At 42.4% G+C, this 27948-nt stretch overlaps 1 protein-coding gene across 5 annotated transcripts in view; it reads right to left on the bottom strand.

The window, feature by feature from the left end:
* Nucleotides 1-6545: 6545 nt before the first annotated feature.
* RBL1 (RB transcriptional corepressor like 1) overlaps nt 6546-27948 on the bottom strand; it is an 83092-nt gene continuing 61689 nt past the window's right edge. Inside the window, exons 17-22 of one of the 5 annotated variants that reach the window (XM_064382402.1) lie at nt 27432-27503; nt 24772-24862; nt 14916-15064; nt 11592-11756; nt 9030-9110; nt 6546-8642 (exon numbers count right to left, since the gene is read on the bottom strand). In XM_064382402.1, the coding sequence (XP_064238472.1) occupies nt 8472-8642; nt 9030-9110; nt 11592-11756; nt 14916-15064; nt 24772-24862; nt 27432-27503 (729 nt within the window). In that variant the 3' untranslated portion in view covers nt 6546-8471. The remainder of the gene's footprint in view (nt 8643-9029; nt 9111-11591; nt 11757-14915; nt 15065-24771; nt 24863-27431; nt 27504-27948) is intronic. The other 4 variants (XM_064382403.1, XM_012455055.2, XM_064382405.1 and 1 more) reach the window with 4 other exon arrangements.

Consider the following 27948-nt stretch of genomic DNA (forward strand, 5'->3'; position numbering starts at 1 on the left):
AACCTCCGCCTTCTGGGTTCAAGCAATTATCCTGCCTCACTCTCCCGAGTAGCTGGGACTACAGGCACAGCCACCACGCCCGGCTCATTTTTTGTATTTTTAGTAGGGACAGGGTTTCACCGTGTTAGCCAGGATGGTCTTAATCTCCTGACATTGTGATCTACCTGCCTCAGCCTCCCAAAGTGCTGGGATCACAGGCATGAGCCACTGTGCCTGGCCTGTCTCGATCTCTTGACCTCATGATCCACCTGCCTCGGCCTCCCAAAGTGCTGGGATTACAGGCGTGAGCCACTGCAGCCGGCATCCTCAATCTTTTATAACCCAAATCAGGACAAGTAGGACAGGGCTAAGGAAAAGGAAAATGTAGGGACAAGGGGCAGGCTCAACTACTGACTGTTCTGCAAGCCCACCAACCCCCTCCAGGTTGCCTTCAGGACACTCCTCCAGGTAACTGCCATCAGTGGGGAAGACTAGGCCACTAGAGAAGGAATTGTCCAAATGGAAGGATGCTACACTAGCCTGTCCCATGTGCCATAAGTTTGGCTCCTGAAAGGACTGTCCCAGGAGCTAAAAGGCCTCCCAGTCAGACCCCCACCCAATAATGGCCTTGAACTGAATGAAGGTGCTCTCCAATTACCAGCTTCCAAATCAGATGTTGTCCTTTAAGGAACCAACCCAAGAGCAACTCTGGAAGTGGCAGGTAGGATTCTACAAATTTCCTTTGAAATACAAGAACCGTCTACTTTATGCTAACTTCCTTCTACAGGCAGATTTCCTCTAAATCCTGTGGGGTAACGGGGGCAAGTGGCACCCCCTCCCTCAAAAGAGTCAGACCCCTTTCTTTCTTTCTGACATCGCTACTTAAAACCTGAAGAGCTGGCCAGGCGCGGTGGCTTATGCCTATAATCTCAGCACTTTGGGAGGCCGAGGTGGGTGGATCACGAGGTCAGGAGATCGAAACCATCCTGGTCAACACGGTGAAACCCCATCTCTACTAGAAATACAAAAAATTAGCTGGGCATGGTGGCGCGCCTATAGTCCCAGCTACTTGGGAGGCTGAGGTAGGAGAATTGCTTGAATCCAGGAGGAGGAGGTTGCGGTGAGCCGAGATCGCGCCATTGCACTACAGCCTGGGTAACAAGAGCGAAACTCCGTCTCAAAAAAAAAAAAACCTGAAGAGCCTTCTATATTCGTAGCCAGTTATTTCACCAACGCCTCTCCACTAACTGGACTGGAATGTGTGCCATAGGCTGTGTATCCCCAGACATCTTCAAAGCCCCTGGCAATCTCTCTCTTCCTGTACCAATCTATGGGCATCCCATCTTTCCCAGGGTGAAGAGGGGTATCCAACTAATTCCCCTTCTTGCTAGACCTGGCATTATATCTAGTATGGGAACCAGAATTGCCGGAGTCACAGAAGTCTCCTTGACCTATAGCCAACTCTCAACAGAAACAGCCAACATTGATACCATGGCTAAAACCTTAATAGCCGTGCAAGAACAAATTGACTCTTTAGCAGCCATAGTCCTCCCAAATCACTGAGGACTACATATGTCTATGGCAGCACAGGGAAGAATTTGTTTAGCTTTAGATGAAAAACGTTGCTTTTGGTTAAATCAATTGGGAAAAGTACAAGACAACATAAGACAACTCATAAATTGAGTCTGTTATTTACGGGAACAAACTTCTCAGTGTTGGTTAGATTGGGAGGGAACATGGAAATGGTTCTCCTGGGTTGTCCTCTTTTCAGGCTCACTTGTTAGTCTCCTACTTTTGGTCTTTTTTTTTTTTTGAGGCAGAGTCTCGCTCTTTCACCAGGCGCCAGGCTGGAGTGCAGTGGCACGATCTCGGCTCACTGCAACCTCTGCCTCCCGGCTTCAAGCAATTCTTCTGCCTCAGGCTCCCAAGTAGCTGGGACTACAGGTGCACACCACCATGCCCAGCTAATTTTTGTATTTTAGTAGAAACAGGGTTTCACTATGTTGGCCAGGACGGTCTCAATCTCTTGACCTTGTGATCCGCCCGCCTCAGCCTCCCAAAGTGTTGGGATTACAGGTGTGAGCCACCGCACCTGGCTTGGGTCCAGGTCTTCTAAATCTGATAACCCAATTTGTTTCCTGTCACCTTAAGGCCATCAAGCTCCAGATGATCCTCAGCGAGGGATACCATCCTCTCAGTATTCAAGTCACCCTTCTACAGAGGACCCCTAAGTGACCTATCAATGAGACATCACAGAGGTGAAATCCTGCCCGTCTCCCTTGGACCTGGCTGGACACCACTTTCACCAACCCACAGAGTCACCCTTGCCAGAATCCCAGAAGCCTCCTTGAGATTTTGGTCCATGAAGACATGGACCAAAAGCAAAAGTAGGAGACTATCAAGTGGGCCTAAAAGAAGAGAGTCCAGGAGAACCCTGACAGCTAGCAAGAGGCCCAGACCACCACTGCTCCTCTGTCAGCAGGAAGCAGTTACAGAAGACTCATCTTCATTCATTATCCCAAAGACTTGGGTGTTGGACTCTTGAGTGGGGGAATGTTACAGTAGGTAGTCAGGCAGACATGAGCAGGGCAGTAGAGGGCCCTCCCCCCAGGAATGTCAGGCTACCATCAGGTAATAGTCAGGTGGTTGTTAAATTGTCTCTCTGAAATGATTATTGGTCTCAGTCAGTGTCAGGGAAGACAGTCTCCCAACAGTCAGAAAACACGCAGGTAAACAGCAGCTTCTCAATAAGATCTCAGGAGTTAGGTGAGTGGGCTCAAGCCTGCACACCAAGAGGGAAAATGGTGGATGTATGATCTTTCTCTGGGGGTGTTCAACCGGTAAAGGACAATTGCCCATAGAGAGCATGTGCACAGCCTCAGTAAACGCACTGTGCATATGGACACCCTACCAAGTGCTGACCAACACTGCATATGGTAGTTGAGCAACAACCCACTCCCAAGGGAAGAATCAAGGGAAGAGAAAAGAAAATCCCAGAACAATGCCAGTGTATAAAACCCCAAGTCAAGGGTTGAACAGGGCACTGGGATCTCTCAAGTCATCCACTTGGCCCTCTTTCAAGTACGCTTTGCTTCCTTTCATTACTACTCCAAAACTTTTTAATAAACTCTCAACTGGGAGCAGTGGCTCACGCCTGTGATCCCAGTACTTTGAAAGGCCGAGGCAGGTGGATCACCTGAGATCAGGAGTTCAAGACCAGCCTTGCCAATGTGGTGAAACCTCATCTCTGCTAAAAGCAAACAAAAAAATAAAAATACAAAAAATAAGCTCAGCATGGTGATGTGCACCCATAATCCCAACTGCTTGGGAGGCTAAAGCAGGAGAATTGCTTGAACCAAGGAGGAGGTTTCAGTGAGCCAAGATCATGCCATTGCACTCTAGTCTGGGCAACAAGTGGGAGACATTGTCTCAAAAAAAACCAAAAAATGTAATCCCAGCACTTTAGGAGGCCGAGGCGGGTGGATCACGAGGTCAAGAGATCGAGACCATCCTGGTCAACATAGTGAAACCCCGTCTCTTACTAAAAATACAAAAAATTAGCTGGGCATGGTGGTGCGTGCCTGTAATCCCAGCTACTCAGGAGGCTGAGATAGGAGAATTGCCTGAACCCAGGAGACAGAGGTTGTGGTGAGCCAAGATCGCGCCATTGCACTCCAGCCTGGGTAACTAGAGTGAAACTCCATCTCAAAAAAAAAAAAGAAAAAAGAATTTTTAAGCTGTAGGTCTCATGTGGAGAAATACACCTTGAAATCACTCCAAAAATGAGCCTTTTCCTTAATTAACTATCATAACGTAGTCCACATGTTCATTCCAAGGCCTTGAAATAATCCTGTTTCTTCATATGTATCTGATATGGTTTGGCTGTGTCCCCATCGAAATTTCATTTTGAATTGTAACTCCCACAATTCCCACATGTTGTGAAAGGAACCCGGTGGGAGGTGATTAAATTATGGGGGTGAGTCTTTCCTGGGCTGTTGTCATGACAGTGAATGCATCTCATGAGATCTGACAGTTTTAAAAACAGTTTTCCTGCATGAGCTCTCTCTTTGCCTGCCACCATCCATGTAAGATGTGATGCCTTTTGCCATGATTGTGAGGCCTCCCCAGCCATGTGAAACTGTAAGTCCATTAAACCTTTTACTTTCTAGTCTCGGGTATGTCTTTATCAGCAGCATGAAAATGGACTAATACAGTAAATTGGTACCAGAAGTGGGGTGCTACTCAAAAAGATACCAGATATGTGAAAGTGACTTTGGAATTGAGTAACAGGCAGAGGTTGGAACAGTTTGGAGGGCTCAGAAGAAGACAGGAAAACATGAGATAGTTTGGAATTTCCTAGAGACTTGCTGAATGGCTTTGATGAAAATGCTGATGATATTGACAATGAAATCCAGGCTGAGGTGATCTCAGATTGAGATGAGGAAATTGTGAACTGGAGTAAAGGTGACTTTTGTTATATTTTAGCAAAGAGACTGGCAGCATTTTGCCCCTGCCCTAGAGATTTGTAGAACTTTGATCTTCAGAGAGATGAGTTAAGGTATCTGGTGAAAGAAACTTCTAAGCAGCAAAGCATTTAAGATGTGACTTGGGTGCTATTAAAGGCATTTTTTTTTTTAGAGATGGGGTCTCGCCATGTTGGTCACGCTGGTCTTGAACTCCTGACCTCAGGTGATCTGCCCACCTCAGCCTCCCAAAGTGCTGAGATTACAGGTGTGAGCCACTATGCCTGGCTGACATTCAGTTTTATAAGAGAAGCAGAGCATAAAAGTTCAGAAAATTTGCAGACTGTCAATGTGATAGAAAAGAAAATCCAATTTTCTAGGAGAAATTCAAGCTGGCTGCAGAAATTTGCATAACCAACGAGGAGCTGAATGTTAATCACCAAGACAATGGGGAAAATGTCTCCAGGGCATGTTAGAGATCTTCATCGCAGCCCCTTCCATCACAGGCCTGGAGACCTAAGAGGAAAAAGTGGTTTGGGCTGGGTCCAGGGTCCGTGATGGTTGCAGCCTAGGGACTTGGTACCCTACGTCCCAGCTACTCCTGCCATGACTGAAAGGGCCATGGCTTCAGAAGGTGCAAGCCTCAAGCCTTGGCAGCTTCCATGTGGTGTTGAGCCTGTGAGTGCACAGAGATCAAGAACTGAGGTTTGGGAACCTCTGTCTAGATTTCAGAGGGTGTATGAAAATGCCTAGATGTCCAGGCAAAAGTTTGCTGTAGGGGCACGGCTCTCATGGAGAACCTCTGCTAGGGCAGTGTGAAAAAGAAATGTAGGGTTGGAGGCACCACAGAGACCCTACTGGGGCACCGCCTAGTGGAGCAGTGAGAAGAGGGCCACTGTCCTTCAGACCCCAGAATGGTAGATCCACTGACAACTTGCACCATGTGCCTGGAAAAGTTGCGGACACTCAATGCCAGTCTGTGAAAGCAGCCGGGAGGGAGGCTGTACCCTGCAAAACCACAGAGGTGGAGCTGCCCAAGACCATGGGAACCCATCTCTTGCAACAGCATGACCTGGATGTGAAACATGGAGTCAAAAGAGATCATTTTGGAGCTTTATGATTTCACTGCCCTGCTGGATTTCAGACTTGCATGGGGCCTGTAGCCCCTTTGTTTTGGCCAATTTTTCTCATTTGAAATGGCTGTATTTACCCAGTGTTGTGCCCCCATTGTCGCTAGGAAGTATCTTACTTGCCTTTGATTTTATAGGCTCATAGATTGAACTGACTGCCTCCGATGAGATGTTGAACTGTGGACTTTTAGGTTAATGCTGAAACAAGTTAAGACTTTGGGGGCTGTTAGGAAGGCATGACTGGTTTTGAAATGTGAGGACATGAGATTTGGGAGGAGCCAGGGGTAGAATGATATGGTTCGGCTGTGTCCCCACTCAAATCTCATTTTGAATTGTAACTCCCACAATTCCTGTGTGTCGTTGGAGGAACCTAGTGGGAGGTGACTGAATTGTGGGGACGGGTCTTTCCTGGGCGGTTCTCGTGATAGTGAATGTGTTTCACAAGATCTGATTCTTTTAAAAATGGGAGTTTCCCTGCATAAGCTCTCTCTTTGTCTGCCACTATCCATGTAAGATATGACTTGCTCTTCCTTGCCTTTCACCATGATTGTGAGGCCTCCCAGCCATGTGGAACTGTAAGTCCATTAAATCTCTTTTTCTTCCCAGTCTTGGGTATGTCTTCATCAGCAGTGTGAAAACAGACTAATACAGTATCTAAGACTTAAAAAAAAAAATTAAGGTGAAATTTACGTAACACAAAATTAACCATTTTAAAGTGTACCATACAGTGGCATTTAGTAAATTCACAATGTTATGCAACTATACCACCTATATCAAGTTCCAAAACAGTTTTATCACTCCCCCCCAAAAAACTCTATATCCAGTTATTTTTCATTTTCCCCCTAGACCCTGGAAACCACAGGAACATTAAGTTATACTAAGAAAATTTAAAGACATAAGTAGATATTTAAAGACAGATTTTAGATGGCTGTGCAATTGCTTCTAGTCATACAGAAAATAGTTTTTTCAATAATCTCAATTCCAATTTTTATTAGCCATTTTATGTACATTGATACTAAGTCCTGAAAACTGATAAAAACATGTCCAGAATTTCTTTTTTTTTTTTCTTTTCTGAGACAGGGTCTCGCCCTCTCACCTAGGATGGAGTGTAGTGGTGCAATCACAGCTCACTGCAGCCTCAATCTCCCGGCCTCAAGTGATCCTCTCATGTCAGTCTCCTGAGTAGCTGGGACTACAGGCACATGCCACCATGCCCAACTAATTTTTAAATTTTTCTGTACAGATGAGGGCTCACTATGTTGCCCAAGTTGGTCTTGAACTCCTGGACTGAAGCAATCCTCCTCCCTCGGCCTCCCAAGTATTGGGATTATAGGCATGAGTCACAGCACCCAGCCCAGGGTTTCTTATACAGTCAATGTACAAATGCTTATTTACATTTTGCACAATAATGAAGATAAAAATGATACAACAGTTATGACAACATACAAATATGTACAAGGATTCAAGACAGACTTTGTTATTTGGCTTATAACAATGTGTAGATACTACACAAAGAATGAGGATGTAATTTTCATTTACAAGCAAAATGTGACCAAAATCCCTTTTCTTCTTAAAATAGAAAAATAAAATTCTTGAGAATACTAATTAGTGACAGCCAAATCTTAGACTGTTTTAAACTAGCCTGGTTAAAGACAGGCGAGTTAAACATTGTGCCTTTCAAAAATTAAGGTTTGCAGTTAGAAACATAAATATTTGATAAAACTTCTCAAAATAAACGATGAATGGCTTATCCATGTCTTCTGGATTCTGGACACATATTAGAAAAAGTAAATGTTAAAGAGGTAATATTTTGGAAAGCTACATCCCTAGTACTGGAAAACATCTTCAGGAGTATCCAATGGTCAAACACTAGCAGGAAACTCATGATGCACTAATAATATTGAGAACAAAGCCGGGGGAAGTAATAAGCAGCTGCTTTACTGATGTATTCAATATATTAGAATTATGAGGCATGAGATGATATTTATGCGGTTTTTTAAACGGTTTCAAATATTCTTAGGGACTCAATTAGACATGACTGACAGTACGATCTGAAAAATAGTATACCACACATCATCATGATGTTACCTTACTAATAGGAAATTTAGCTTTTAATAACTAACTGAATTTTATTCTACTGGGTTGAGAAGCAGCTGCCAATTTTGAGAACTACATGAGTTAATGTAATCATGTATGATTAAGTTAATGTCATAGAAACCAAAACGATAGTTTACAAAAGAAGAAAGTGCCCCATTTATTGGGTTGTAACATCAGGCTAATATGGCTTAGGGCTTGAAAGCAAGGACAAGGGTAGCACTGGGGCTCAGGTACGAATCTGCTTATGCTCAAGGAGAGAAAAGGCATGAGAAGGGGTGAGACAACCCTGAATGGTGGTGGCACCTGGATGTGGAATTACCACAGTGGGCCAGAGACAGGCTGGTACATCACCCTCTGGCTCAGGTACTCTGGGAACCAACTCCCTCCTTCAATATTAAATTGAGAATACAAAATCTGAAAGCATGCTTACCAAAAGTAGATTATTTATCCTCATATTACAAAACACAGAAGAAGGAGACATTTATTTTTAAAAGACAGCTAAAAAGTTACAGGGTTTCTCCTTATTTCATCTTGAAAACTAACCCAAGGAGCACACATTAAAAAAAAATTCCTTGACTATTAATATTTTTAAAAGGCACTTAAAATATTCCTTTCCAATCCAACTTAAAATACATCTCTGTCAACTATATTTTGGATGTTAAAAGCATATAATTTTTGTGCAATTTTTTTTTATAACCCAGTGATATTTACCATCTATAGGGCCTAAAAGGTTTGAAGGACAGAGCTCCAACTTTCTACAGAACAATCTGAAAGTGCTTTTATCACAGAAACAACAACAACATTAATGACTTGCTCTCTCACTGACAACATTCTGTAGTCGTTTCAGTAAAACATCATCATTTTCTTGACAGGCGCGTTTGGCAGGGGATTCTGCATCACTATCGATGGCTATTGCTCGCTTCTTGGTTCTCTGCTCACCTTGCCTTATCATGTTGTTGATATCTTTCAAACTCTGTACAGAAACAGAAAGTGTGTGAATAAAAGGAAAGGGAAATGGCAGCAAACAACCAAGTTAATTGTTTTTTCCTGCACTCTATCCTCTATCCAAATCTTAACAATGGGATAACAATTCTTTTTTAAACTTAGAACAACCTAATAAGGGATGGCTAGAACTAATCTTTTCAGATGTTTAAAAAATCAGATTTAAGGCCAGGTGTAGTGGCTTATAATACCAGCACTTTGAGAGGCCAAGATGGTTTGATCACTTGAGGCCAGGAGTTCAACACGAGCCTGGGCAACAGGGCAAACCCAGTCTCTACAAAAAATACAAAAATTAGCCAGGTGTGGTGGCTTGTGCCTGTAGTTCCAGCTACTCAGGAGGTTAAGGTGGGAGCATTACCTGAGCCTGGGGAGGTTGAGGCTGCAGTGAGCAGTGATCATGCCACCGTACTTCTGCCTGGGCAACAGAATGAGGCCCTGTCTCAAAAAAAAAAAATTTGAATTTACTGTAGAACAGTAGTTCTCAATGTGTAGTACCCAGACTAGAAGCAGCAGAAGCACCTAGAATTTTTTTTTGTTGTTGCCTAGGCTGGAGTGCAGGGCACAATCTTGGCTCACCTGCAACTTCCGCCTCCTGGATTCAAGTGATTCTCCTGCCTTAGCCTCCCTAGTTGGGATTACAGGTGTGTGCCACCATGCCTGGCTATTTTTTTGTAGTTTTAGTAGAAATGGGGTTTCACCATATTGGTCAGGCTGGTCTCGAACTCCCAACCTCAGGTGATCCACTTGCCTCGGCCTCTCAAAGTGCTGGGATTACAGGCGTGAGCCACCATGTCTGACCAATTTTTTGTATTTTTAGCAAAGACGGGGTTTCGCCACGTTGCCCAGGCTGGTCTTGAACGCCTGCACTCAAGCAATCCTTCCCCCTTGGCCTCCCAAAGTGCTAGGATTACAAGTGTAAGCCACCTCGCCTAGCTGCTTTTCAACCTTTAATGCGCTTACTAATCATTTAGAGATCTTGTTAACCTGCAGATTCAAAATTAGTAGGGCTGGTGTAGGGCCTGAGATTCTGGAATTCTCACAAGCTCCCAGGTGATCCTGATGTTGCTGGTCCATGAACCATACTCTGAGTAACAAGGTCACAGAGAAGTGGTTCTTGAAATCCATGTATATAACAATTATAGGGAGCTTGTCACAGAGTCCTAGACCTGCTAGCTAGTGATTTGTTATTCACAAGGTCTGTGGGACAGGTATCTGCATTCAACAAGCTCCCCAGGTGATTCTGATTCATGATTTCAGAATCACTGTCTTATAAGTCAAGTCAATCTTTGATTCCATGCAGCAATCTCTTCTGAACATCCTTATGGGAAATAAATTTGCAAAAGGAAGAAATGTAAGTCCGTGAAGAAGTGAATCTTTTTGTTTTTTGAGACAGGGTTCCACTCTGTCACCCAGGTTGGAGTGCAGTGGTGCAATCACAGCTCACTGTAGCCTCCAGGGCTCAAATGATTTTCCCACCTCAGCCTCCTGAGTAGCTGGGACTATAGATGCATTTCACCAAACCCAGATAATTGTTTTGCTTTAAAAATTTTTTTGGGCCGGGCATGGTGGCTCACGCCTGTAATCCCAGTACTTTGGGAGGCCAAGGCGGGTGGATCACGAGGTCAAGATATCGAGACCATCCTGGTCAACATGGTGAAACCCTGTCTCTACTAAAAATACAAAAAATTAGCTGGGCATGGTGGCGTGTGCCTGTAATCCCAGCTACTCAGGAGGCTGAGGCAGGAGAATTGCCTGAACCCAGGAGGTGGAGGTTGCGGTGAGCCGAGATTGCGCCATTGCACTCCAGCCTGGGTAACAAGAGGGAAACTCCGTCTAAAAAAAAAAAAAAAATTTTTTTTTGTTATTGAACAGTAGTTAAGAGTACAGCTGCCTGGGCTCAAATTCTGTCTGTTCCACTCTCAGTTTTGTGATGTTAGGCAAGTTACTTACCTACTTGTGTCTCAGTCTCTCCATTTGAAAAATGGGTTTTATAGGTTTGTTGTGACAATTAAATGTGTTGGTATGTGTACAGCTCTTAGAATACTGCCTGAAATACAGTAAATGCTATACCAGTGTTTGCTATAAAAAAAAAAAAAATTTTTTTTGTAGAGATGGTGGCCTGCTATGTTGCCCTTCAACTCTTGGGCTCAATCCTCCTGCCTTGGCCTCCCAAAGTGCTAGGATTATAGGCTTGAGCCACTGTGCCCAGTCAGGTATATTATCCTAGTCAACTTTATCAAGTATAGTAGGAACTCTATAGGTATCTGTGTAACTGAATAAGAAAGTAATGAGTTAAGAAGCAGCCACTGTATTTGGACTGAGTTACAATGTGCCCCACTACAATTTCTTCCAGTTTATACTGATTCTGACTTCTGGAGACATACTGAACATATCTGCTTGATAGTCCATGAAGTATGTGAAAACAGCAATCATGTCTATCACGTATCATTGTTGAACAGGGATAAGGATGGAGATAATCACAGAGTTGTCTATGCATATAAGAGGAGGCTTCTGTTTTCAGACGTTTTCCTGGTTACCGTCCAATAAATGCACTTTGACTTCCAACACCTTTCTTTAAACTTGACATCATCCCCCATGTCTGACCACGTGCAAGTGTTGCCTTACTGGTCCCGTCTCAAGATCTTGCTTGAACAGAGAAACATGCTGGGGACTTTCAAAGTGAACTCCACAAAGACCATGTCAATAGTAATGGATTAAACTACCTCAAACTGAAGACACTGATCTTGATGAGAGGAGACATGCCATAGTTAGCAGTTCATATTTTGTTAGCACAGTAGTAACTTGGCCAAAAAAAAAAAAAAGAGGCAAGATTAACAATTGCTGACTGTTAATCTGAAATCTAACTTTTAACCTATGTATGTATGTAAGTTGCTTTGGAGTAAAGCCTGTATCACCTTACCTTAGAAGGGCTACCATTGAACTTGTACAGCAGAGCACTTCTTGGTGTAAGGCCTGACCCATTCTTGTGAGGGGAAATATAAATGGAGTGCTGTTGGGAAATGCGGCGCGGTGAGCCTGGCTGTTGTTTAATATGAGGAAAAGGAGAGAGTGGTGGAACATCCATCTAAAATAACCCAAAAGTCAGATTTTTAGATAAAAGTGTTTCTTTGTTTTTGAATCTCATATTTTTATTCTTATGGTAATTCCTAGTTAGGACTCAGTTATACTGTAAAAGCTCACTTATGGCTGAGAAAAGCAAAAAAAAAAAAAAAAAAAAATCCATTACTTCTTGTTTTTTTTACTTTTTTACTTCGTTTTTCTTTTTCTTTTTTTTTTTAGACGGAGTTTCGCTCTTGTTACCCAGGCTGGAGTGCAATGGCACGATCTCGGCTCACCACAACCTCCGCCTCCTGGGTTCAGGCAATTCTCCTGCCTCAGCCTCTTGAGTAGCTGGGATTACAGGCACGCGCCACCGTGCCCAGCTAATTTTTGTATTTTTAGTAGAGACGGGGTTTCACCATGTTGACCAGGATGGTCTTGATCTCTTGACCTCGTGACCCACCCGCCTCGGCCTCCCAAAGTGCTGGGATTACAGGCTTGAGCCACCGCGCCCGGCCTACATCGTTTTTCTTTAACAACAACAGATAAACCCGAATTTATTTTCCTGAATCTTTCAGGATGTCCTATAACTAGTATTAAGAATTCTGGCAGGGCGTGGTGGCTCATGCTTGTAATCCTAGCACTTTGTCAGGCTGAGGCAGGTGGATCACAAGGTCAGGAGTTCAAGACCAGCCTGACCAACATGGTGAAACCCCATCTCTACTAATAATATGAAAATTAGCCGGGTGTGGTGGAATGCACATGTAATCCAAGCTAATCAGCAGGCTGAGGCAGAAGAATTGCTTGAACCCGGGAGGTGGAGGCTGCAGTGAGCTGAGATCATGCTATTGCACTCCAGACTGGGTGACTGAGCAAGACTCCATTTCAAAAAAAAAAAAAAGAATTCTGGCCAGGCATGGTGGCTCACAGAGACCAGCCTGGCCAACAGGGTGAAATGCTGTGCTATCTCTACTAAAAATGCAAAAATTAGCTGGGCATGGTGGCACATGCCTGTAATCTGAGCTATTTGGGAGGCTGAGGCACTAGAATCACTTGAACCCAGGAGGGAGAGGTGTGGCAGTGAACCCAGGTTGTGCCACTGCACTCCAGCCTGCGTGACAGAATGACACTCTGACTTAAAAAAAAAAAAAAAAAAAAGAAAAAAAAGAATTCTGGAGCAGGGCGCAGTGGCCTACTCCTATAATCCTAGCACTTTGGGAGGCCAAGGTGCTCAGATCACTTGAGGACAGGAGTTGGAGAACAGCCTGGACAACATGGCAAAACACCACTACAGCCTCCTGAGTAACTCCTAAAAATATAAAAGTTAGCCAGGCATGGTGGTGTGTGCCTGTAGTCCCAGCTACTTGGGAGGCTGAGCACAAGAATTGTTTGAACCCAGGAGATGGAGGTTGCAGTGAGTTGAGATTGTGTCACTGCACTCCTCCCTGGATGACAGAGTGAGACTCTGTCTCGAAAGAAAAAAAAAAATCCTGGACAAGATGCCAGGAGGTAAGCCACGAGCATCAGAATGTCATATTCATGCTCAGAAAGTAGAGACAAAGAGTAACTAATCTTCTAACACTTGCTATAACAGTCTCTCTCCACAAACACACCTTCCACAACCAAAGCAGTAGGAGAGATAATAGAGAGAGGCAGAGAATTCTATAAGCCAGCAGGATGATTCCAACATGGAAAAAATCTGTTAATGAAATGGGAAAGACTTCATATGGAAATAGAAAAGATTTAGAAATAAGTTGGTGAGCAAGGATTTAATTTTTCTTTAATATCCTGTATAATTGAAATAAATTAAGATGGTAGAGATATTCAGGGTATAGCACATGACAGACAGGAAGTGAAACTGATGGAGTAGGATGAACAGTTTTGACCTCTGAGGATAGTCACAGGCCATATTCCTTGAAAAGAGGAAGAACAGAAATGTAGAGATGCACACAGATACATACACACAGCTATTGGCTGGCTGGATGCAGCTTCAGCTACAGCCCTCTTTCTTTTCTTTCTTTTTTTTTTGAGACAGGGTCTCACTCTGTTGCAGTGCAGTGGTGTGATTGTGGCTCACTGCAGCCTTGACCTCCTGGGCCCAAGCGATCCTCCTACCTTAGCTCCTGAGTAGTTGTGTAATATTCATTAAAACAATTAATTTGGTAATTTTGGTAATCCAGGCCTATCTACTTCCTTTTGTCTTTTTTTTTTTTTTTTTTTTTTTTGAGATGAAGTCTTGTTCTTGTTGCCCAGGCTGGAGTGCAATGGCACAATCTTGGCTCACTGCAACCTCTGCCTCCCAGGCTCAAGTGATGATTCTCCTGTCTCAGCCTCTCAAGTAGCTGGGATTATAGGTGCCCACCACCATGCCCAGCTAACTTTTGTATTTTTAGTAGAGACAGGTTTTACCATGTTGGCCAGGCTGGTCTCGAACTCCTAACCTCAGGTGATCCCCTCACCTTGGCCTCCCAAAGTGCTGGGATTACAGGCATGAGCCACTGTGCCCAGCTCCTTTTGTCTTTATCTTGAGAAAAACATTAATCTCACAATATAACAAGAGAAACAGAAAACAACAGAAAAAAATTACCAAATTAACTGTTAATATTCATGTTCCCATCAAGTTATTACCCATATGTATACAGAATTTCTAGCAACATAATCACAGTACAGCTAAAATTTATGCCAGGTGTGGTGGTTCATGCCTGTAATCCCATCACTTTGGGAGGCTGAGGTGGGTAAATCACTTGAGTCCAGGAGTTCGAGACCAGCCTGGCCAACATGGGGAAACCCAATATCTACTAAAAATACAAAAAAAATTAGCTGGATGTGGTAGCACGCGCCTGTAGTACCAGCTACTCGGGAAGCTGAGGTGGGAGGATCACTTGAGTCCTGGAAGCAAAGGTTGCAGTGGGCTGAGATTGCGCCACTGTACTCTAGCCTGGGGGAGAGTGAGACCTGTCTCAAAAAAAAAAAAAAAAAAAAAAATCCCATGATTTTCTCTGCTATCTGTTGTACCATAGCCTTAATGAAGTTACTAGTCATGCTCTGATTAATTGCTAGTAATTTTCTCCTATATATATATTAGTGGGGCTTTAAACTTTGACATATTTATCTAGCAAAATAAACTCAGCGTAATCCAACTATGACGGCAAACAATAATAAAATAGTAAAACATAAAACATACCACATGGTCCTGATTCGACAAGTCGTATTTCAGTGCAAATGACTTCACTCTTCCTACATATATTGTATTGTAAAATTTTATAAGATCACCTCTTTCCTCTTTCACTGGTCCATCGGAACAGTCAGGTGTTTTTGCAGCATCTTCCAAGTCTGTTAAAAAGAATGCAAAGTTGTGATACAAAGCATAGTTTACTTTTTTATTTTTGAGACAGGGTCTCACTTTGTCACCCAGGCTGCAGTGCAGTGGTACAATCTTGGCTCATTGCAGCCCTGATCTCCTGGGTTTAAGTGTCCTCCCATCTCACCCTCCTGAGTAGCTGGGACTATAAGCATGCATCACCATGACTGGTTGTTTAATTTTAATTTTTAGTAGAGATGGGGTTTTGCCATGTTTCCCAGGATGGTTTCCAACTCCTGGGCTCAAGTGATCCCCTGCCTCAGCCTCCCAAAGTGCTGAGATTACAGGCGAGAGCCACAGTGCCCAGCCACAAAGCATACTTTAATATACAAGTTGGTGATTTAAATTACCTTTCTACAATATTAAGAAAATCCCACAAATCTTTACGTAGAGAAATCAGTATTTTTACAGAAGGTTCAGAAATCCATCTGTATTACTTATAAGTCAAATTGGAATCTAGAGAAATGCAAACATATGAACTGAAGGTGGTGCTCTTTTCTCTAGATGCCACTTCAGAAAGTTTTCACAACCACAGCTTTTGAGCTTACTGTCACTGGTGGCTCTTAGAGGGACAACAGCTTTGGGCTGGTGTTTAGCTAAGTTCTACAGTATGGGAGGCAGTGGCAAACCCCAGCTTCAGATAACAAAAGGGACTGTAGATATTTCTTCTTGGCTCTTTGAGAAAGGTGGAAAGATTCTAAAAGGTAAAGCATATCCTGAGAGGTTAAGGAAAAAGCAAAATGAATTAGGTTTATTTCTCTGCAAATACATGGTAGGTAACAGGTGTTCTAAGAGCCTTATTATACCACGTACAACAGGAACCCTGATCAGGAACCAATGTTCAGATTTTAGTGAGCACCCTCAGTTGTAAAATGATAGCTTGCCCCAACAGTTTCCTATTTATTGGTACAACTCTGGGATAGCTTGTGAAACCAGGCAGAACTTTGTCCTACTATTTTTTGGGGAGGAAGAGTATTACAGAGTATTACAAACTATCACCTACCTGTATATACAAGAACCATGTGTTTAGAAGAGCTAAGAAAACCACTGCCAATTAAAAAGAATTTAGCATATATACGAAGAAAGCTCTCATTCTCACCATACTGCAAAATTTGAGAACCTAGGTAGAAACATGCCTTCACTTTAGGAAAACCAGAAAACTCAAACTTGGTTCAAAGGCCAAATAGCCCCAGGGGATCTCAGTCCTAATTTGGATATCTTCTTTACTTCTGTTATTTTTATTTATTTATTTATTTATGTATTTTTTGAGACGAAGTCTCGCAATGTTGCCTGGGTGGGAGTGTAGTGGAGTGATCTTGGCTCACTGCAACCTCTGCCTCCTGGGTTCAAGTGATTCTCCTGCCTCAACCTCCCGAGTAGCTGGGATTATAGGCACATGCCACCACGCCTGGCTAATTTTTTGTATTTTTAGTAGAGACGAGGTTTCACTATGTTGGCCAAACTGGTCTCCAACTCCTGACCTCATGATCCGCCCACCTCGGCCTCCCAAAGTGCTGAGATTACAGGCGTGAGCTACCGTACCCAGCCCACTTCTGTTATTTTTAAACGATCTTGACTGGGGAAGGAGGGGAGCTATGTGGTTAAATAAAGTTGAGGAAATGTTGTATGTAATATTGGAAATTCAGAATGCATGTTAGTATAGGGCTCTGAGAAGTACTGCAGTTGGGAAAAAAGAAATAACTTACATGTTTACTTTAATTCCATACTTCCCAATTTTTTATGTATAGTCTCTCTCTTCCTCCAAAACACTTATACTACCATTCTGGGAAACACTGTTCCCCAGTATTCCAAAGCATACTGACTTGGTAACAGCTATCCTAGGTTATTCTCATTATATGGATCAATTAAAATTATTTCTTTTGTTCTGGTTTTATGACAGGTTCTTGATCCTCTTGCCTCAGCCTCCTGAGTAGCTGGGACTACAGTTGCATGCTGCTACACCAGGCTTTTTTTTTTTTTTTTAACCTTTTATAGAGACAGGGTCTCCCTATGTTGTCTAGGCTGGCCTCTAATTCCTGGGCTCAAGTGATCCTCCCACCTTGGCCTCCCAAAGTGCTGGGATTACAGACATTAGTGATGATACATGGCCTAAAATTATTTAATGTCCTCCTTGGATAAGAAATTTCTTGAGACAGAAACTGTAGTGTCTTCATATTTCTGTGTCATTCCGATTCCAGTTGTTAATATTTAAGGAAGGTAAAGAACTACACTTTATTTGAATGTACCAAACATTTAAAATTGTGGGAGGCTGGGTGCGGTGAAACCCTGTCTCTATAAAAAAATTTAAAAATTAACTAGGTGTGGTGGCATGCGCCTTTAGCCCTAGCTACTCAGGAGGCTGAGATGAGAGGATTGCTTGAACCCACGAAATCAAGGTTGCAGTCAGCTATGATTGCCCAACTACACTCCAGCCTAGGCAACAGAGCAAGATCTCATCTCTAAAATTAAAAAAAAACTAAAGAAAAAAAAAAAACCAACTCAGCCAGGTGTGGTGGCTTATGCCTGTAATTCCAGCACTTTGGGAGGCCGAGGTGGGAGGATTACTTGAGCCCAAGAGTTCGAGACCAGTCTGGGCAACATACTGAGGTCCCATCTCTAGTTAAAAAAAAAGCCATACTCATTAACAAAATACAATAAATTTGATATTGTATATAATAGCTTATAGATATTGTATATATAGCTTATTTATTGTATAAAATAGCTTATAAATAATAACAGCTATTACTGAGGATTTACTATGAACAAGCCTTCTACTAAATATTATATATATGTGTATGTGTATACATAGTTGTGTATTGCATAATGATGGGCTATCTTCTCAGAAATGCTTTGTTGAAATGATTTTGTCATGAGACTATCATAGAGTATACTTACACAAACCTAGATTACATGGCCAACTACACACCTAGGCTGGATGGTAGAGCATATTGCTCCTAAGTTATAAACCTGTACAGCATGTTACTATACTGAATAATGCAGGCAATATATTACAATGGCAAGTATTTGTGCATCTAAATATATCTAAACATAGAAAAGGTATAGTAAAAATATAGCATTATAATCTTATAAGACCACTGTTGTATATGTGGGCCATCATTGAAATGTCATTATATGGCGCATGACTGTGTGTGTGTGTGTGTGTGTATATATATATACAACATACATACATATACATATAATTTTATATATATATATATTTATTTATTATTTTTTTTTGAGACAAGATCTTGCTCTATCACCCAGGCTGGAGCACAGTGGTGCGATCATAGTTCACTATAATCTCAAATTCCTGGACTCAAATGACCTTCCTGCCTCAGCCTCCCAAGTAGTAGGGACTACAGGTGTGAGCCACCACGCCCAGCTAATTTTTTATTTTCATTTTTTTCATTGTGTTGCCCATGCTGGTCTTTAATTCCTGGGCTCAAGGGATCCTCCTGCCTCAGCCTTCCAAAGTGCTGGGATTACAAGCATGAGCCACCACATCTAGCCTAAATATAATTATTTTTAATCCTTAAAACAAGTTTCTAAGGAAGTAATATTAAGTTTTCAATTAACTACAAACAGTTGAGTACAGTGTTATGTCTGTGTTACTTAGGTTAAGCTATAATCTGGGTCTCACAAGTATTCTAATCAAGACTGCAAGTCTTGGGTGGTCTGCTAACACGATATCGAAGAATGCATGGCCTATGAGGAGAGAGCTGGTGTTTTAATCAGGAAATTCATTCTTCACTACAACAGTTTCTGTTAGGCATATCTCAATCAATGACCAATGGTTTGCTCATTAACATACTCAAGGTCAGAATTTTTTTTTTTTTTTTTTTTTTTAAGATGGAGTGTTGCTCTGTTGTCTAGGCTGGAATGCAGTGGCACAGTCTCAGCTCACTGTAACCTCTGCCTCCCGGGTTCAAGCAATTCTCCTGCCTCAGGCTCCCCAATAGCAGGGATTACAGGCATGCACCACCATGCCCAGCTAATCTTTGTATTTTTAGTAAAGATGGGGTTTTACCATGTTGGCCAGATGGGTCTTGAACTCTTGACCTCAAGTGATCTGCCCACCTCACCCTCCCAAAATGTTGGAATTACAGGTGTGAGACACCATGCCCGGCCAGAAATGGGTCTTTACTGATGAAAACAGTGAATGTTGGCCAAGTGCAGTGGCTCATGCCTGTAATCCCAGCACTTTGGGAGGCCGAGGTGGGCGGATGACCTGAGGTTGGAAGTTCAAGACCAGCCTGACCAACATGGAGAAACCCCGTCTCTACTAAAAACACAAAATTAGCCAGGCGTGATGGTGCATGCCTGTAATCCCAGCTACTTAGAAGGCTGAGGCAGGACAATCAATTGAACCCAGGAGGCAAAGGTTGCAGTGAGCTGAGATTGTGCCATCGCACTCCAGCCTGGGCAACAAAAGCAAAACTTTGTCTCAAAAAAGAAAAAAAAAAAAAAAAAAAGAAAATAGTGAATGTTTATTAAGTGTGACTAATGCCAAAAATGAGCTTATGTTCAAGAAATAAGAAGTATTTAAGATAAGCAGCTTGGTTAAAATATTTGAGACACTACCCTCAATAGCATGAAAGGGATGAAAAGTCTCTCAGCTTTACTCTTAGGGGTGATAATGTAAGGCTAAAAGCTCTGAGAAATCCCATGTCCAGCCCTGAATTCTGATCCATGGTATTTGCTTGATGCTAGCTTTAAGGTTGACTGGATCCTGCATTTGAAATCTTGGCACCTGTTCTTTAGCAAATCTCTTCTATGGGTGGTAGTCAGACAGAGAAATGGGACATCTGAACTTACTGCATAGTATACACAAACTGTATGTGTGTGCTTTTTAAACAGTAGTTATTTTACCACCCATAATGAATTTGTTTATAGAACCAGAACTGTTCCTACGTTGGTATTCTTTGGTGTGTCCAAGTCTAGGTCATAGCATCCAGCCAAAGCTCCAAGAACTGGAAGGTGACTTATCTGAATATAGACTTGTTTGACTGTGTATCTTCCTATATAACTTTTATCTTTTGTTTTTTTCTTTTTTTCTTCTTTTTTTTTGAGACAGGATCTTGCTCTGTCTGGAGTACAGTGACAAGATCATGGATGGCTCAGTGCAGCCTTGACATCCTGGGCTTAAGCCAACATCCCCAATTCAGCCTCCTGAGTAGCTTGGCCTATAGGCATCCACCACCACAAGTGGCTAATTTTTAAAATTAAAAAAAAAATTTTTTTTTTTTTTTTTCGAGACAGTCCCTCCCTCTGTCACCCAGATTGGGAGTGCAATGCCTTGATCTCAGCTCACTGCAACCTCCATCTCCTGGATTCAAGCAATTTTCCTGCCTCAGCCTCCTGAATAGCTGGGACTACAGGAACCTGCCACCATGCCAGCTAATTTTTGTAATTTTAGTAGATACAGGGTTTTACCATATTGGCCAGTCTGGCCTCAAACTCCCTACCTTGCAATCCACCCACCTTGGCCTCCCAAAGTGCTTGGATTACAGGCATGAACCACCACACCTGGCCCTAATTTTTTAAATGTTTTGTAGCAATGGGCTCTCACTATGTTACCCACACTGGTCTTGAACTCTTGGGTTCAAGCAATCCTCCTGGTTTGGCCTCCCAAAGTGCTGGGATTTTATCACTCTCTTTTTGAGTGCCAGAATTCCTGAGTTCATTATCACTGAATATTTTCCCTGCCCTGTGCCATCACCACTGTACAGGATCTGTAACAATGGTTTTTTGCTTACTTGCTAATAAATATCTAGTTAATAACTGTATGTAAGGCAGAGTGTAGTGGCTCACGTCTGTAATCCCAGTACTTTTAGAGGCTGAGGCAGGCGGATCACCTGAGGTCAGAGTTCAAGATCAGCTTGGACAACATGGCAAAACGCTATCTCTACTAAACATACAAAAATTAGCTGGGTGTGGTGGCAGGTGTCTGTAATCCCAGCTACTCAGGAGGCTGAGGCAGGTGAATCACTTGAACCCGGAAGGCAGAGGTTACAGTGAGCTGAGATCGTGCCATTGTACTCCAGCCTGGGCGACAAGAGCAAGACTGTGTCTCAAAAAAAACAAAAAATTGTGTAGCAGAATTTTATCTGAAAACTATATATACAGGAAGTGGCAAAACTTCAGTTACCTCAAGCTTCTCTGGCAGATACTTATCAAAAAGAAAACAAAACGAAAAACATCATCTATTATCTTTTGCTTACTTCTACTCTCTAGAACTTCGCTGCTCTTTTATCTCAGATACTTGCTAGGAGTTAGTTTCTCATAGAAAAAACACAAAACAGGCAAGGGATCCACAGCTTTCTAGCTGACCTCTGATGTTTTGTTTTGTAGGAACAGAAAAACCGTTCTGGATAGGCAAGCAACATGTATAACAGATACAGAAAAAGCCTTTTTAATAGTTTGTCAGGGTTACTGTCTGTTTTTTTGTTTTTGTTTTTAAGACGGAGTCTCACTCTGTCACCCAGGCTGGAGTGCAGTGCCGTGATCTCGGCTCACTGCAACTTCTACCACCTGGGCTCAAGCGATTCTCCTGCCTCAGCCTCCTAAGTAGCTGGGATTACAGACACCTGCCACTGCACCTGGCTAATTTTTGTATTTTTAGTAGAGACGGGGTTTCACCATCTTGGCCAGGCTGGTCTTGAACTCCTGATCTCGTGATCCATGCGCCTCCCAAAGTGCTGGGATTACTACAGGCATAAGCCACTGAGCCTGGCCTTTTTTTTTTGAGATGGAGTCTCATTCTGTCACCCAGGTTGGGGTGCAGTGGCATGATCTTGGCTGACTGTAACCTCCACCTGCTGGGTTCAAGCAATTCTCCTGCCTCAGCCTCCTGAGTGGCTGGGATTACAGGCGCTCACCACCACGTCCAGCTAATTTTTGTATTTTTAGTAGAGACAGGATTTCACCATGTTGGCCAGGCTGGTCTCAAACTCCCAACCTCAGGTGATCCACCCACCTCGGCCTCCCAAAATGCTGGGATTACAGGTGTAAGCCACTCCAGCCGGCCAGGGTTACTATCTTATGTACTCCTCATTGCCTTGAAAAGGCTCCAGAATAATACACTTACATAAAAAAAATTGAGTTTGGCCTATTATCCTCAAATGGAGTCAGATTATAGGACATTATTAAACGATCTTTTTGGGGAATGAAATGTTAAAAGTTTACACCCGGCCGGGCACGGTGGCTCACGCCTGTAATCTCAGCACTTTGGGAAGCTGAGGCAGGCAGATCACAAGGTCAAGAGATCAAGACCATCCAGGCCAACATGGTGAAACCCCGTTTCTACTAAAAATACAAAAATTAGCTGGGTGTGGTGGTGCGCGCCTATAGTCCCAACTACTCGGGAGGTTGAGGCAGAAGAATTGCTTGAACCCAGGAGGTGGAGGTTGCAGTGAGCTGAGATTGCACCACTGCACTCCAGCCTGGTGACAGAGTGGGACTCTGTCTCAAAAAAAAAAAAAAAAGTTTATATCCCAATGGACACCATAATGATTATGGATATTTTTGAATTTTTATTTTTCTTTTTTAAAAAATTTCTTGTTTTTTTTTTAGAGACGGGGGTTTCACCATGTTGGCCAGGGTGGTCTCAAACTCCTGACCTCAGGTGATCCACCCGTCTCAGCCTCCCAAAGTACGGGGTTTACAGGCATGAGCCATTGTGCCCAGTCTCGATATTTTTGTAATTAAAAAATCTGTTTTAATTCAGCAAATTTTCTCTTAAGAATTTATCCTGCCAGGTGCTATGGCTCACACCTGTAATCCCAGCACTTTGGGAGGCTGAGGTGTGCGGATCATGAGGTCAGGAGACTGAGACCATCCTGGCCAGCATGGTGAAACCCCGTCCCTACTAAAAATACAAAAAAAGTAGCTGGGTGTCATGGCACATGCCTGTAGTCCCAGCTACTTGGGAGGCTGAGGCAGGAGAATCGCTTGAACTTGGGAGGCGGAGATTGCAGTGAGCCGAGATTGCGCCACTGTACTACAGCCTGGGCGACAGTGCGGGACTCTGTCTCAAAAAAAAAGAATTTATCCTAAAGATAATTAGGCCTAAAGATTAAGCTACAAATGATGATCATCACAGAGCTGTGCGTAACTAGAAGCAACTTGGCCAGGCATGGTGGCTCACACCTGTCATGTCAACACTTTGGGAGGCTGAGGTGCGTAGACTGCTTGAGCCCAGGAGGTGGAGACCAGCCTGGGCATCATGGCAAAATCGAACCTCTACAAAAAATTAGTCGGGTGTGGCAGAAAGACTGAGATGGAATGAGTCCCGAAGTCAAGGTTGCTGTGAGTCATGATTTCGTCACTGCAGTCCTGCCTGGGTAACAAAGTGAGATCCTGTCTCACAAAAGAAAAGAAAAGAAAAAAAGGGGAAGGGAGGGGAAGGAGAAAGGGAAGAGGAAGGGAAAATGACCTAAATGTCTCACACTGTGGGACTGAGGAAATCACAGTACCTAGGCTTGGCATGTGGCTCATGACTGTAAACTCACTACTTTGGGAGGCTGAGGTGAGTGGATCACTTGAATTCACGATTTTGAGATCAGCCTGAGCAAACATGGCAAAAACCTGTCTCTACAAAAAATATAAAAATTAGCCAGGGTGGTGGCACATGCCTGTAGTTCCAGCTACTCAGGAGGCTGAGGTGGGAGGATTGCTTAAGCCTGGCAGGTCAATGCTGTAGTGAGTCATGATCATGCCACTGCACTCCAGTGTAGGTGACAGAACAAAACTCTGTCTGAAAAGAAAAAAAAATCACAGTATCTATATACACATGTATGTATTACTTATACTTTAAATACATGGAAAGATGAGACAAGGGAAAGGAGGTAGGCGGAATAGTTGTATAAAAACTAAACATTTGATTTTCCTTTCTTTGAAAAAAAGATAATTGGTGCCTGAAGTTTTAGCATGACAGTGGCAAGAGGGTGCATTCTTGCCTGTGGTAGCAGAATTACCTATACATAATACTTATATGAACAGGATGTTTTGTCTTTTTTGTTTGTCTTTTTTTTTTGAGACAGAGTTTTGCTCTTGTTGCCCAGGCTGGAATGCAATGGTGCAATCTCGGCTCACTGCAACCTCTGGCTCCTGGGTTCAAGCAATTCTCCTGCCTTAGCTTCCCGAGTAGCTGGGATTACAGGAATGTGCCACCACGCCTGGCTAATTTTGTATTTTTAGTAGAGATGAAGCTTCTCCATGTTGGTCAGGCTGGTCTCAAACTTGCGACCTCAAGTGATCTGCCCGCCTCGGCGTCCCAAAGGGCTGGGATTACAGGTGTGAGCCACCACGCCCCACCTGAACAGGACATTTTGTTAGTAGACTCCTCAAGAAGATTACTGTCAGCTATCTTCTGTCATTCAGATTTTAGAATTTTATTAAGTTTCTTTTATGTGTTCTTTTATGTTTTATGTGTTTCATTAACATGTATAAATAGACTAGAAAACTTCTTCCAAAACACAATTAACCGGGGACAAAATAATGGTTTTAATACACTACACCAGCACATTCTAATCTCAAACTTACTTGTTTTCAAAACATGCGTGTATTGTCCATCTTACCTCCTCAGGATTCACATTTCCATGTTGTCTGATACTCACTATATTATGTACAGTGTGATCCAATGTGTTTTACATATAGCATGTTAAATTGGATAACTTACCACAATCTATCATTTCAAAGTCATCATTTATATTTTTATTATATGCCACAACTTCTCTTGGAATACTTTTCAGCAGAACACTTCTATATACCTACAGGCCAGAGGTGAAAAAAGAACTGCTCAGTCACAGAGGTACAGGTTAAACAAAATCAAAACGAGAAGAGGAAAATATCAAGCCAATTAAAAACTATTTATTTGGGCCGGGCATGGTGGCTCATGCCTATAATTCCAGCACTTTGGAAGGCCAAGGCAGGCATATCACGAGGTCAGTCTGACCAACATAGTGAAATCTCATCTCTACTAAAAATACAAAAAATTAACTGGGCATGGTGGCAGGCGCCTGTAATCCCAGCTACTTGGGAGGCTGAGGCAGGAGACTCACTTGAACCTGAAATATGGAGGTTGCAGTGAGCCAAGATTACGCCACTGCACTCTAGCTTGAGTGACACTTCAAGACTCCGTCTCAAACAAACAAACGAACAAACAAAATCAAAAAACAACTATTTGACTGTATAATTGATACTCAAGGGTAAATGTTAATTAGCTCAAGTAAGTATAGATTATAACACATACCATAAAAGAGGGGATACTGGAGAAGAGCCTACAACCTAAGATGGGCTTAGTTTATAAAACAGAAGAAGTAGCAACTAAAGACTGATGATCAGGTTTTACTAAATAAAAGCAACTTCAAAGACCTGAATTTGGCCAGTATAATCCCAGCACTTTGGGAGACCAAGACAGGTGGATCACTTGAGGCCAGGAGTTTGAGACCAGCCTGGCCAACATGCTAAAAGCCCATCTCTACTAAAAATACAAAAATTAGCTGGGCATGGTAGCACACACTTGTAATTTCAGCTACTAGGGAGGCTGAGGCAGGAGAATTGCTTGAACCCAGTGGGTGGAGATTGCATTGAGCTGAGATTGCGCCACTGCACTCCAGCCTAGGCAACAGAGCGAGACTCCATCTCAAAAAAACAAACAAAACAAAAAAACAAAAATACAAAGACTTGAATTAATTCCTCCTCCTTTTTAATTCCTTACACAAGAATCAATTGGCCTTTCTTTTCTTTTCTTTTTTTTTTTTAGAGCCAGGGTCTCACTCCATGGCTCAGACTGGAGTGCAGTGGCACAATCATGGCTCATTTTAGCCTTGATCTCCTGGGCTCAAGTGATCTGCCTGCCTTGGCCTCCCAAACTGGTGGGACTACAGGTGTGAGCCACTGCTCCGGCCAAGAGTCATTAGTTCTTAATGAATCTTGTTTTCCTGCTCCCAGCCCATTCCCATCTCCTTTCAGATGGCCACATGAGAATCATTTCCCCTCCCTGCCCCTAAACTGTTTCTCACCTCTGGGATAGCTGGAAAGGCATGATTCATTCCCCCTTGTACTATTATTACAGGTTACTGGTATTAAGAGGATATATAGGGAGCTGTGGCTTGGCCCATTTCTGACTCATACTAACCTCACCTTAATGATCTTCAAGGATAATCTAGAGCTTTCTAGGCTCTGTTTCTGAGGAATTTTCTAAAGAGGCCCAGAAAAATCTTAGTTTATCACAGGATATAACAAATGTCTGTACTTGGTTCTCCAAATGTTTCTATGTTGCTTGCTATAATATATTTTAGGGCTTAAACAAAGCTCTCTTAGAAGGGGATATAACTACTAGTAGTGTGAGGCCCCATCTCTGTTTTAGTCTGCAATCTAGGCCACTACGTCTGTCTACAATTTTCAGGGCCAAAGAAGAGGCCATTATGCTTCCTAAGAGCAGAACAACTAGGTTCTTCTTTTTTTTGAGACAGAGTCTTGCACTGAAGGCTGGGCTGCAGTACAGTTGCACAATCTCTGCTGACTGGAAACTCCAGCTCCCAGGTTCATGCGATTCTTCTGCCTCAGCCTCCTGAGTAGCTGGGATTACAGGTGCACACCGCCACACCCAGCTAATTTTTTGTATTTTTAGTAGAGACGGGGTTTCACTATGTTGGTCAGACTGATCTCAAACTCCCGACCTCGTGATCCACCCGCCTCAACCTCCCAAAGTGCTGGGATTACAGGCATGAACCAACCCGCCTGGCCAGCAGCTAGGTTCTTGAATGATCATTAAAGTAATTTACTTGTGTTCTTCAGGTACAATAATAACAACAATATGACATTAACATTCATTAAATGCTTACTGTGTGCCAGTCCACTCTGCTACCATGACCGAAAGGTTTTACTGAATTTTCACCATGGCCAGAACAATATAATCAGAAATGTTTAATGTCTATTCAAAGATGCAAACATTAGGATGCTTAGCAGATGGCAAACGCTGTAGTTAAGTTAATGAATCCTCAAATCTCACTGGGTTTAAACATCATCAAAAAAATCAGTCTCATATAATTAAAGAATATTATTATACATATCTTTCATTAAATGAGCAAATGGAATGGCAGAACTTATGAGAAGTATATGCAAGTGTATGGATGAGTCAGAAACAGTCAGATTTCCTGGCTTCTATTGAAACTGTCCTTCAGTGAAATTGTCTCTTGAGTTTAATGTTATCCATTAAAGCAGAATATCTAAAGTATATTAAAACTATAAAAGAAGTTTACCTTTTATATGATTTGTCAGTGGAAAAAGAGAGCAAATCTATTTTTGGACAGTAGGAAAAATAATGTGACTCACATGACTATTAGCTTGGGGCTGATTCCTATAACTTTTCATAATTTCTTGAAAAGTTCTTTCTTCTTTTGTTACCTAAGGAAAATAAAAACTGCATTTATCAACTGCTTTTCGGAAGAAAAATGGCTCTGAACAAAAACTTTAATTATAAGTTGGCACTGAGAGCAGCCTTGCAGAAAACCATTAACCCCAGACCAGTCCATGACTAAAAACCACTAACATTTATGATTTTTTCTACCTTTAAAGTTCAGGCTTTGTGGCCTGTGGGGACTCACTTAATAGTTTCATTAATCAAAAAGCACTGAAACTGCTATAACGTGACTTTACTAAAATGCATTTTATATAAAAAATGATATAAGCAAACTCAGATCTGTTGAATCCCTTGCAGTCTCTAGTTTTATTAATTTTAAAAGTACTTACTTAAAAGTAAATTAACCACATACTAAGGATTGAAAATACTTCACAGTGATTCTCCATAAAACTGAGTAGCTATTATAGGATTAGGTTCTAACATTTCAGG

The sequence above is a fragment of the Aotus nancymaae genome, unplaced genomic scaffold (assembly GCF_030222135.1).
Source record: "Aotus nancymaae isolate 86718 unplaced genomic scaffold, 86718_ANA_hifiasm-v0.15.2.pri h1tg000029l, whole genome shotgun sequence".
Lineage (NCBI taxonomy): Eukaryota > Metazoa > Chordata > Mammalia > Primates > Aotidae > Aotus > Aotus nancymaae.